At 49.8% G+C, this 12,014-nt stretch overlaps 2 protein-coding genes across 9 annotated transcripts in view; both read left to right on the top strand.

Moving 5' to 3' along the window:
- Positions 1-2,089: 2,089 nt before the first annotated feature.
- LOC136344526 (uncharacterized) lies at positions 2,090-5,600 on the top strand. Its single transcript, XM_066292067.1, has 6 exons — positions 2,090-2,209; positions 2,607-2,811; positions 3,746-3,881; positions 3,950-4,308; positions 4,705-4,890; positions 4,947-5,600. Exons 1-6 carry the CDS (start codon positions 2,090-2,092, stop codon positions 5,174-5,176), a joined length of 1,236 nt encoding a protein of 411 aa, XP_066148164.1. The 3' UTR covers positions 5,177-5,600.
- Positions 5,601-5,929: 329 nt separating this feature from the next.
- LOC136344557 (serine/threonine-protein phosphatase 2B catalytic subunit 2-like) overlaps positions 5,930-12,014 on the top strand; it is a 46,557-nt gene continuing 40,472 nt past the window's right edge. For 7 of the 8 annotated variants that reach the window (XM_066292120.1, XM_066292119.1, XM_066292117.1 and 4 more), the window contains exons 1-2: positions 5,930-6,119; positions 11,062-11,265. In XM_066292120.1, the coding sequence (XP_066148217.1) occupies positions 6,068-6,119; positions 11,062-11,265 (256 nt within the window). In that variant the 5' untranslated portion in view covers positions 5,930-6,067. The remainder of the gene's footprint in view (positions 6,120-11,061; positions 11,266-12,014) is intronic. The other variant, XM_066292121.1, reaches the window with a different exon arrangement.

The following is a 12,014-nucleotide window of genomic DNA, read 5'->3' as shown; positions in this document are numbered from 1 at the left end:
GTCGCAGGTGAGTAATCATCATTATGTGTCCGTCGCACCTCTTAAAAGTCCCGCACGTGCATGAGAAGAATGATCGTTTGTAGCTCGTAGACAATGGTCGCAATATTTAAATCAGCAGTAGAAAGTAGGATAAAGTTATTACCGAGAATAATTAATCGTTACGTGAATATGTAGATTTTACGTAATGAGGCTTATTACTTTCATCGGATACGCGCTTTCGGCCGTCCGGCAGCGAGGCGACCGCGAAAGCTTCTCGAATAATTGAAAGTTCGACTTTTCGCTCCGGGCCTTATCGATTCACGCCGCTTTCGGCGGTAGAAAAAAAAACCGCCCGCCGTTCGTGGGAATCACGCGGAAAGGCGGTCGTCCACGCCACTGGAAGTGCCGCCGTCGAACGGCGCGCGCTCCCAGCTGCGCAGGGTGTCCGCCGAATGCGGCCCGCCATCCGTGTCCGGGAAACTACGACCGGGAAAAGGCCGATGGTTGGAAGGTGATCCGTTGATTGGAGATATTTTCGCGGACATGCCACTTCCGGCCGTGCCGATCGTCCGCTTATGTTGAACGGAACGCCCTGTGCATTGTAACAAACTTCGACGCCGCGGGACGTAGTGGACATTTTTCGCTTGCAGTGTTCTGTACCTGGTTTTTCCGGTTTTCGAGATATTCGGAATTTTCCCGTAAAAAATTCCAGCCGCGAATGCATTTTCTGATAAACCGAAAACGGCCGAGCGTTGCGCGATGCACTTCTGCGCCGCGGCACACAGCGCTCCGCAGTCCTCGGATCGGGGAGTTGAGTCGAGTTTTTCCATACGGAATGTTCAAAAAATAAGTCCAAATTTATCGTTCAAGGACTGGAAAAAGCTCAGTTTTTATTTTAAATAGGAACCCCCCATTTTCCCGGACACGCATTTAGCACCAAAACTAAGTACCACCTTCAACTCAATTGTCTGTATCCAGATCTATCCGTTTCCATTTTATTAAAAAAAACACTTTTTAATGTTCAGCACTTACCGATTCGCTTTGAACAACGCCGAGAGTTACTAGATGGCGCAACAATCGCCGACAATGGGCTCCTTTCTTCTCTGAGATGCTTTGACAGATCCGCCCGTTCTGAAATGCTCCATTGTGCCTTTCGCGGAGCTTCCGCGGTGGCTTCGGTCCTTCTGGACATCGAATACCGAACGCATAGACACGTTCCGGTCAACACCTCGTTACGTTCACCGTAAATAACAGACATATTGAGACGGTCGTCGTTTGAACAATTCACGAGTGCCGCCATACTTGAATTCCGGCGAGCAGCGCCGCCTGGCAACTCTAGACGTCACCAATTAGGCGGCCATTTTCGATTTATTAGAAAACGCATTCGCGGCCGAGACTCAAATTTTTTTCCGGAAAATTCCAAATATCTCGAAAGCCGTATAAATTTGGTGTGGAACGCTACAGACGAAAAATATCCGTAATGTTCCACAGAATTGAAGTTTGCCACGATGTATAGGGTGTTCCGTTTAAAATGAGCGAGCTGGCATTCGTTTCCGGCGTAACCGGAAGTGGTATTTTCATGAAAACGTTTTCAATCAATGGGCCGCCGCCGCTTCAGTGCGGAGCCCGAGTTTCGCCTTTTTCCCATTCATAGTTGCCACGACACGGGTAGCGGCCCATGTTCGTTGGACGCCCTGTGCACCTCGCGGGAACTTCATCCAGATCAGCGGCGCAGCAGCGGCGATTTGTCAGCGATGACAAATCGCCGAAACTCCACCTTTTTGTCGTGGGACCGACCTCGGGTCGAAGCCCCCTCCTCAGTTCGGTGGCAGCTACCAAACCTTCGAGGGGAGGGTTTCGACCTCACTTCTTTACCTCACGGAATTTGTTTTGTTTTTTTTTTTAGTTCCTTTGCCGCCATTAGGCTCAAATTCGTGGGCGGACCGGCAGCCTCGCGGGCCCTCCTACCCGGCAAGCAATTCTGCCATTTTTTGACAGATTTAGCGAGGCAGCGGCGATGATCGATACGCGGGGTGAAAATGCCGCAGGTCGCTTCCTCGGCCTCGGCCGCACGAGAAACACGCGAAAACGTCCGCGACCGACGTCCGGAATGACGTCATCCTCGTGCCACTCGGAGAATCGCGAATCAAAGGGAAAAAACTTGGATGAATCTGACGTCACCCGTCGATCCTCGAAGCTGCCAATTGGAGCGCCGCCGCGTCATCCTGAAGTCTTTTTCACGGGGATTGCTCGAGCGGCCGCGCGCCCCTGGACGGGGCCGCGTGAAACGCATGAAAAAAAATAAAAATCGGGCAGTGGCCCTTGGAACCGCGAACGCAGCTCCATGTTTATTGTCACAAATTACATTGATCGATTACAACATTTCTCGGCGATTTTCCTCGAATCTGAGCCCTCAGCGGCGCGGCGAGAGGCCAAACATGGCGGAGAACCTCTCGAGGCCGCCTGCATGTCATCTACAATAAAACACCGAAGAGAAGTTCTTTATTCACCAAAAAAAAAAAAAAAAAATCATACAATTATTCACAACGAAATAACAGTCACACCTCCATGTACAAAATCCCACCGAGCCCACGCCGGCACACCCTCGGAGCACCACCTGACCTGAGGTATCTCTCTTGCAGATTTCAATAGTGACGAGACAATCTCCGTTTCGCGTGGGGCACCGAAAGCGGCCGAGCACCACCGTCACCACGGCGAGGACCACCACACCGCCGTCACCCAGAACGACTAAGAGCGGCCGCAGAAAACCCACCGCCAGGAGTCGGCCCACCACCTTCAGACCTCCTTCAACGAGGACGGTAGAAAGTCAAGGTGAGCCGGGTGCGGAGTTGAGGTTTGTCATTGCCTAAATTTGGACGGAATGCCATTGGAAAAATACCGGGTGTGCGTGAACGTCGCCGATAGTCGCTCGAACTGGCAATTGGGACGCCCTGTATAGTCGGGACGTCGGGACAAAGGAAATTTCCTGATTATGCCGCAGAGGCGTGATTTCCAACGCTTTTGCGTAAATTGCATTGGCGTAGAGCGGCAGCGTTTACACGAGGCTGTTCCCATTACTTCTCCGGATTTTACAGTGATATCCATTGGCGTGCGCATTTACGGGACAAGAGAACTCGATGCGTTTTTGCCGCGTTTCTTGAGGTTTTAATGAGCCGTCATACGTGAAATTTCACCTATCGAACATTCTTTCATAATGGAAATTGCATTTAAAGTGGCCCAAGTCCCATGTGTCTTCGCTCTTGATATGGCGGAGGATTTATTGACCTTTCGGTCGATCGGCAATTAACGACTTTCGATTTTTATACCGGAGGTCGTTTTAAGGTGTATTACGCCGTCGGTGGCATTTTAATCGGCGGTAACGGTAAATCTCGAATAAAAATAGAGAAAAACGGGCCTTAACGCCGGTTTTTAGCGAGATTGTGAGAGAAACCCACACGAGCTACAAATTCGTTTCCAATCTCTGATATAAGAGACACTTAAGTTCTTATTACTAAAACGGGCGTGTCCAATCGAACATTCCGTCCCGTAATCGCGATTATGTTTACGGCATTTGATAGCGGGCATTTGGCAATAAATTATTAATTTTTTCCCATGGCACTTTTATGCGGTTTCGTGAAGAAAGGGGAAATTTCATCCGTTCCTGCGCACGCCCAGTGCATGTTTCAATTGCGTTTCACCATCGAAATTAGCGATGCGAGTGTCGAAACCACGAAAAGACCCTCAACGCAGTTTCTTTCTGTTCAAGCGCCTGCCAGAACCAGCAACCGGTTCAAATTCGTCTCCAGGAAGCCTTACGGAAGACTTACAACCCCCAAAACCGCCAACATCACCGACCAGCATCTGGAGTCCTCCAACCACCAGTCGCAAGAGAACACGGAAAAGTGCGTTTTCCCCCCACACGCCATTTTTTCCTTAACGCCTCTCAAAACGTACCTCGTCCCTTCTTCAGGAACTACACAGATACCACCAAACTTGGAGATCTGGCGTCGACCCTGCAAGAACTCCAACAAGCGCCGACCCCAACCAGGAAGCGTCTTCAACCGGTCAAGACCAGTAGTGCGAGGCCATCGCTTATTGAGTCCCTGGTTTTCGAAACGTCCTCGCCGATGGCCCACGATGTCACCAATAAGAAAACGTTGGCCTACAGCGTTCCGTTCTTCGTGTCTCCTCAGGCGGAGCTGTACTCAACTCCTCCAAGTTATATAGGGAACCAGTTTAGATCCAGGAACAAAGATCCGCCTTCCACGCCGTTTTTGGACCAAATTTACAATTTCCAAACGATCACCGCGCAGGATTTCGTCAATAAATGTAACGTAGCTCCTCTTCAGTGTTCAGTGGCGTAGAAGGTCGATTTGGTAAAGTACTCCTTTGCCCTTATAGCGGCACTCTTGGAGAGGCTTTAATCACTTCATCAAATGCGACCCTACGCCACTGTTCCGTGAGTAATCGAATTTCCAACTGAGCTTCGACGAAATTCAGTGGCGTCGAGAGCGCGTTTCGGAGCGCACGGCATTTTAGTGGAATTTATAGATTTTCGAAAAAAATATATGGAAAATTACTTTTGGAGTTACTCGCACTGTACGCGGTGGGGGGTAACATCGAGATTTTCTGGTTTTTAATTTTCATTAGTTCGTTCCCCCCCCCCCCCCCCCGAAACCCTCCTCCATAGCCGCTTATGGATTGTAATGGCACGTTTATGCGCAGATACCTCTTCAGGAGCAGCTAAAACTCGTGCTAGGAGTAAGTACAATCCACCAACTGAAGGCCCACTACTGGTGGTCACCCCCGCTGGACGGACGGTGGAACCTTTTGGCAAAGCCAGAAATGACCTCAAACTCAAGACCATTCGCGATTACGATTATTACGACAGCGTCGAGACCAGTGTCGTAGGCAAGTGACGTTTCTCTTTGGTGAAACTAAGCAGCAATAATCGTTTATCGTTTCAGGTAACATCCCCGCCCATAGCAAGGTGCTCCTACACGCGAACGGTATGATAGAATGTCTGGACCAGGGCAACTTCCCCCATCCTCTATCCTGCAAGAAGTTCATTTCCTGCGCAAAAATGGATTCGGACAAGATCATCGGTTGGGAGTATACGTGTCCGAAAAATTTGAGCTTTGACCCGATTGGAGGGATGTGTAACTGGTCCGCAGGTTTGGGGTGCAACGAAAACTAGTTTTAACCGGAAAGATGCAGTTTTCGCGGTGTAAGCGGCGAACGGTTGTCCATCAATAATACACCAATGTGAAGTTGCAGTATTGCCATCTAGTCACAAACCGCATTATGAATAATATTCGACACGAACTTCAATGGGCAAAATAGTGAAATTAAGGCGATGAACCGGAACTGCGTTCCATAATCCCATTTTTTCATTCAAAAATTTCGCTTGCGACTCCCCTCCGTATCTTTAGGGTCCTAAGACAGGTGCCAAAGTACCAAAAATTTATATAATTAGGGACTATATTAGTAATTTATTCTAAGCTGCGTAAATCATTCATATCCGTATTAAGGCCTCCAAGGCATGTAAATACATGGAAATTATACATATTTGAATTAATTTAAGGTTAATTTATGAATAAAATGTGTTTTTTTTAACCAAACGCATGTTCAACGTCAATTTTCGCTTCACTGGGAACGTTGCGGTTTTCTCCACAATCATCCATTCGGCGAGATTCCCTCAATGGCGGAGCTATCGAATGGAACAAGTTCACTGTTTCTCGTTATCAGTCCTCCGAATGTGGCGCCACACGTGATCGTATGATGAAAACGACAACGTTTTCTGTTCGTAACGAAATGATATCTACGTTACCGGAATCGCGCGACGACGTCGTCTCGCGGCAAGCGCGCGCAGGCCCTCTCCGAGATGGCGATGGTGCCCGTTCCGGCTGCCTCGAGGCCGGCAACGATTCGACGCGTTCCTGCTGCGCACTGTCAGGAGCTCTGTCTGGGTCGTAGGCGCTCGTCGCTCCATCTTGAGTAGTTTCTAGCTTGTGTGCGGTCCGGGAGTGCTAAAAGTGCGACTTTAACCGATGTTCATAATTTAAAGTGCAGCAAACGCGACTCAGAAATGTCTTCGAACAACACGGCGAAGCAATCGACCACCCAACGGATGATACAAGGTCAGTGAAGCGGCTTTTCAGTAGGCCCAACTTGGGACGGCTTCGCGCACAATTGATTTTCTAGGCGCCATGACGAGCTATCGATTCCGGTGCCGTTTTCTCGCTTTCGACAATACGGCCCCCCTGCGGTTCCGGGGGCGATCGCACCGGGTACTCGCAGGAGCCCCCCAAGTTGCCGAAATTATTGTTTGTCCCGCAGTCCGAGCGGCCAACAACTGTCAATCGGTGCTCGCTCTGCGACATACACCGTTGCCAGTTTTGGCCTCCTGCAATGTTTATTATTGACATAAAAACCTAAAATACATTTGGACGACGTTCAACGTTTTCTTTTTTATTTTTTTTTTCGAGCGGTTTTTGTCCGTTTTTATCGTACGCTCCTCACCTGCGTCTCATTAAGGCATTATTTGTCCGCCGCTGGTTTAGGTTATCTGACACGGCGGCGCCGATATTGACCTATAAACATTCGACGGAATTTTAGTCCAATGTAACAGGTTGCCCCAATTTATGGTGAAAGACGCCTTCGCGGAGCGCCACCCTTGTACACCTGTAATAGGCGACCTTCAATGTCGCCCTTGTTCCGGTTTCATGGTATTTTGGCTGTGGGAAAACCCACGGGGTCCTAGTGGAGGAAAAACTATCGGCCTGACGGTTTCTCTCGCGACGATGATCATTAAAAAGAAACGTTAAGTAGGCGTTGAGTTATCCGAGGCAGGTCTTAGATTAATCCATCAGCTGTTATCTATTTCTCGTTCGGATGTTTTGATAGTAAATGCAAATGGCTTAATCAACGACCCACGTTCGCGGCCCACCACCCGCCGGCAGTTTTCTTCCGCGATCGCCGAAATTCGCCAAGTCCCCATGTAAAATGGCCGAGGGCCAGTCGTGCAGTTGCGACTCAAGGGCCTGCCCACGCGAACTGAGACGGTCGCTCACTGAGGAGGTTCTGCGCTCGGAGAGGAGGAGGAGGAGGAGGAGGAGGCTCGGAAGGATCCGCGGAAGTCCTAAGGCGTTCCGCGCGACTCCGAGAAATCCAAGGAGATTGGAGAAAGTTCCGAAAGCATCGGAGATAATCTGAGATGATCCCGACGAGAAATCCATTTCGAACTTTTGCATAAGTGCCACCCCTGTTGCTCCACTCTCTTTTTATTTCGCTTTTTTCCCTTGCCCTGTCCGGGCGCAACGCCTCGCACGCGAATGGAGCTGGAATTACGCCGAATTTTCAGCCAAAATCGTGAACGACGTGGTCCCCCCCCCCTCCCGGAGGGAGGGGGGGGGAATGTTGTTGTGCGTTGAGAGCCCCGCGCTATCTCCGAGGAAAAAAACTATCGCATCTAGAACCGACAGTGCAGCCTCAAAGTGCCCCCCAAAAAGGCGACTTATCGTCCAATCTTCCGCTGGACGTCCCGTGGGCTGTCCGCAGGGAAAAGTACTGAGAAAAAAATTGAAACTTCGGGCCCTTAAATCTCAGAAACGAAGTGTTCTAGGGCCCGTAATGCGGCATTAGAGCGTAACGCAATTTAACTTGGGGAGACTCCGTGCGTTCAGCACACTTTCAAGCTCGCTTGCGAGAATAAAGGAAAGCCCGACGGGTCGTGTGTGCTCTCCACGTGCGGAAAGTCGCGAGGTGCCGCTCCATTTCTGATAAAAGCTTTACGGCGGTAACGATAACTTCGTCACGTGATCTATAGGCCGGCTGGTACCTGGCACGGTACCCTAGCATGAACTGGGAACGGAACAGAGGAACTTTTTTGCCGACTCCGTAGGTATGCAAGACAATCGTTGCTCATTTCCCATTCAATGTTAATGGGGAACGCGAGAAAGGTCACGAAACTCGAGCTTCCTGTTTTGCGTCTATTCCTCGTGTTCGTGGCAAAATTTCGTACCACCACGAACAATTATTCCGTCGTGTCATCATCATGTCCCGTCATGACTTCGGTTTTCCTTGAAAGAATGCCCGCGGCGTGTATAATAGTTAAAACAACGATAGAAATAAAATCTATTTTTAGGCGTGCATCGGCTACAAACGAAAGGCCACGCCCACGCATTTTTTGGTATCGGGTCCGCCGAAGCAAGGGAAAAGAAAAACGTCAACAACGGCGTGCTCTTGACGAAAATTCGCTTGCGGCCGTTCCGCGCGTGAGGCTCCGAACGAAAAAACCACAAAACACGAACGAATTTTGGGCTCATTCGCGCCACCGTACCGATTTCGAAAAAGGGGTCGCACAACCACATCCACTTGTGCAGCCGATGCGTGTGCGTGCGTGCCGCTTGCAGTGGGAAACCTCACGCGCGGGCGGAGCCGTTCAAACGTCAACTCGCGTAGACAGCCAATGAAAAACCAGCTGGCGGTACTGCGGACCACGCTCACCTAGCGCGAGATCTCGCGGAGGGGGCGGAGTTAGCGGACCGCGAACTGGACTAAGGCCGCGTTTTGAGGCGTGACGGGAGAGACTCGGTCCCAGCGAAGGGCGGGGCCGATGGACCACAAACGACGCGATCGTGGCGAGATGTTATGTAACGGGTATTTTCCTTTAGAAGGGAAGGTCATCGTTTTTCCCCCATCTCCGTAGTTACAAATTTAATATCTCCTTAAGCAATTTCGTGTTGTTGCAAAGTGCAGACAGACAACTTCATTCTGTTATCTCCTAATTCCTTATTCATAAATATAGCTCCGGCTAAGAAGTTGCAGCATTATGAGGAATCGCAGATAATCCTGCTGCGCGGCGGCTATATTCCGGGAAACTTGTTTAAACTCGCGAAAGATTCGAGTAAACTTCGTACCGGCCGATTCTATGCAAAGTTGTCTTTTTCCCTTATCTCGCTCCATAAGTTCAAAAGGGACGTTATTAATCGTTTAAAAAGTTTCCCTTCTTCCTATTGAGAATAGTTCAAGCCGGGAGTTACGCCGAGCGGGAATTTATAGTATTTTGTTGCCTCCGAAAGGCTAATTGCATCTACAACGAATATCAAAGTTTCCACGAAAAGATGTTGTATCATGTTGTTTAGTAAATTCACGTTGTAAATGAATTTCATGCGACACGTCATCGTTTGATGATCGTTGAACGTGTGGCATCGACAAAACCCCGGAGGAATGACTCGAACGGGAGAAGCTCCGATTTAAGCGCGCGTCCTCCTCGCGCCTCAATGTTCCCAGTAAATTTGGCAACGTTGACCCGGGTGGCCGCTTCACGTTTCTGTCAATGTCGAACCAATTTTCGGAACGAAGGCAACGCGGCGCCACGTGCCAGTGCGGCCTGAATTCCGAGGGGATGTCAAAGATGGACGTCGATTTTCAGACACTCCGGCTGGAATATTCCGTTTCCGACCCGTTGGGCACTTGGCGAGGACGCAGCGGCGTTCGTGTCGTCGCACGCACGGCGATTTGTTTGGTTTACCGATGACAGGGCGGACAGGGTGCCTATACTACACAGGGCGACTCCGAAGTTGGGGTCGCCAGCGGGTGGAGCTTCGGAAAGTGAGACTTCCCTCTTCGGCGTTCCTCCGGAGCGCGAAGGTCAACGGAGACGCGGGCTGTCAAAGTTATACTCTAAAAAATGGAGATTTACTAGCAATCGCCGAACCACTTGAGATCGTTGGGCGGAATTTTAGCAGGTGTCAGTAGCCGCGTGCGGCGGTGGGGGAGGGCTCTCCGATAAGTAAAATTGTTTTCGGGCTCGCCAGCGGCGCGCGTGCAAACCGGACGGCGCACGGTTTTCGAGTGAAAATTAAAAAAAAAAAAAAAATCGAAATCGAATCCCTGCGCCCCCGAAATTGGGTCCTGTTCGAGTTCGAAATGTCGAAAACACAATTCGAGCGCGACCCGACCGTCACCGACGCCCACGGGCGTTTCGTTGAAACGTCTCCGGCTGTTGGGCAATCATTAACGAATTTCGGTTCTCCCTTGCCGCCCTGCGTCGCCGTTGACGTTGACATTCCGCCGCGGCGCCAGAGGAAAAAACCTGATTTTTCGAGGCCCAATTCGCTGGTCGAGGGACGACTCCGACTTCGGAAACGCCCAGTGTGAAGTGAGATTTCTCGAATCGAGTACGACTCTTCTGCACGAGGACTATCACTTATCTAGGTTCTTATCGAATCATTATAAAAAAAAAACATGCATGTATACATATATATGTATATATATATATATATATATGTGCATTATACACGTGTGACGTCATTCGGTTGAAACATTCCGCCGTAAATGTGTAAATATTTGCATACATAGTGGGATAATTTTCATATGTTTAACCGTGTTTTGATCCGGTTTCACTGGTTCCTTACATCACTCGAATATGACTACTGACTGGAAGCAACATCTTATACAGTGCGACCTTATTTCAGAACTCTCAAGGCTCATTATCGAGTTGTCTCGCGTCTACAGCGTTGTTTGGAATGTAAACAATTAATACATCTACATACACACGTAACGCAGATAGAACTTATTTAAACCTCTGGTTATGACTCGATTACGACACGTTTTATTATGTGCTTACTGATTAGTCTGCGTCCAACTCGAAGTTTCAAAGGACGAGCGAGATAAGCCGCTTGTAATAGCTGCTTGTTATTATTATTACTTTGGATTGGTCAGGATTCGTTCAGCTTAAACCTTCGTTGAGTACGTGTGCGTGCGCGCGCGACAAGCAACGAATCGGCATTGAGTCACTTTAAGGAGCCGGCAACGCAGCGTTGCGCTTTTGTTCCCGTAGTCGGGCAGGTTTTGACGGGCCCGTCAAGCGTGGATTGCCGGCCGGCCATTTTTCGAACGCAACGCCGCGCGCTCCAGCGCCTCTCAGGTCTCCCGTCGCGACCGACGGGAGCTGCGGGTCTCGTCCTCCCCCCTCTCTTTTTTTTTTTTTTTTTTTTTTTTCGCTTGTCCATTCCCGCAACGCGTCGACGCCCCGGAAAACCGGTGGAGACTTAAAAATTTCCATGTTTGTTTCAGCCGTACCCTTCCCGCCGAGCCATAAATTGACGGTGGCCGAGGTGTTCGATCCGAAGACCGCCAAACCGAAACCGGAAGTATTGAAGCAGCACTTCATCCTCGAGGGGCGCATCGATGAGACGGCCGCACTGCGCATCATCAACGAGGGCGCGCAGCTGCTGCGCGCAGAGAAAACCATGATCGACATCGAGGCTCCTGTCACAGGTAATCAAGCTAAATGTCACGTTGGGGCTCGGTTAAAAATTTGAACTCCTCTTCCCTCTGTATATGCACCCAGGACCGGTTACGGAACGACCGTGACTTGTCGATGAATCCAAGCGGTGCTTTCCATTAAATAAAACTCTAATGGCAAAGTGTCCTCCATCGTTTTATGGTCGACAGTAATATCCCCGTTCCAGGTTTTAATTCTCCTCCACGAAAATTAAATCCAGGAATTGTAACGTGGAAATATTTCACAAACGTACATACACACACACACACATATATATATATATATATATATATATATATATATATATATGTATGTAATATATAATATATATATTTGTTTCCTCTATTTTTCTCTCGACTTCATTTAGCCTTTCGCTCTCGATAGAGGGCAATCAAGGCCTCATGTGCGCACAGTTCAAAGAGCCTTTGGGCGATTTCGGAGGTCAACAAGGGCTCGTCTTCATTTCTTGCGCGACTGCCTTAAACAGGTTTCCGTCCTCGTTCTCGGGGGCCCGAGGGGCGCCCCTTCCGCCGCGACATTGTTTCGCCATAGTTAACGCAGGCCGAGAGCGGTTGGACACGCCGCTGCTCCTTTTACAGTCCGCACCTCCAACCGGGGGCGGCAGGCCGAGGGGAGGTGAGCGTGGAACTTCCGCCACTCGCGCACCAACGGGACACCAGCTCTTCGATCTCGGACGTGCGTCGCGCGCCCCCCTTTGTGGGTCGGAGCGTCGCGTCGGTCG

Source organism: Euwallacea fornicatus, chromosome 17, assembly GCF_040115645.1.
Source record: "Euwallacea fornicatus isolate EFF26 chromosome 17, ASM4011564v1, whole genome shotgun sequence".
NCBI classification, from domain to species: Eukaryota; Metazoa; Arthropoda; class Insecta; order Coleoptera; family Curculionidae; genus Euwallacea; species Euwallacea fornicatus.
Note: the sequence above shows the minus strand (reverse complement) of the source record. Positions and strands in the feature narration are given on the sequence as shown.

Excerpts from the sequence above, each read along its gene's own strand:
- LOC136344526 (XM_066292067.1), top strand. The coding sequence starts at position 2,090 with ATGACGTCATCCTCGTGCCACTCGGAGAATCGCGAATCAAAGGGAAAA. Across the intron at positions 3,882-3,949 it reads TCGCAAGAGAACACGGAAAA|GAACTACACAGATACCACCA; the intron begins GTGCGTTTTCCC and ends TCCCTTCTTCAG. Across the intron at positions 4,891-4,946 it reads CGTCGAGACCAGTGTCGTAG|GTAACATCCCCGCCCATAGC; the intron begins GCAAGTGACGTT and ends TTATCGTTTCAG.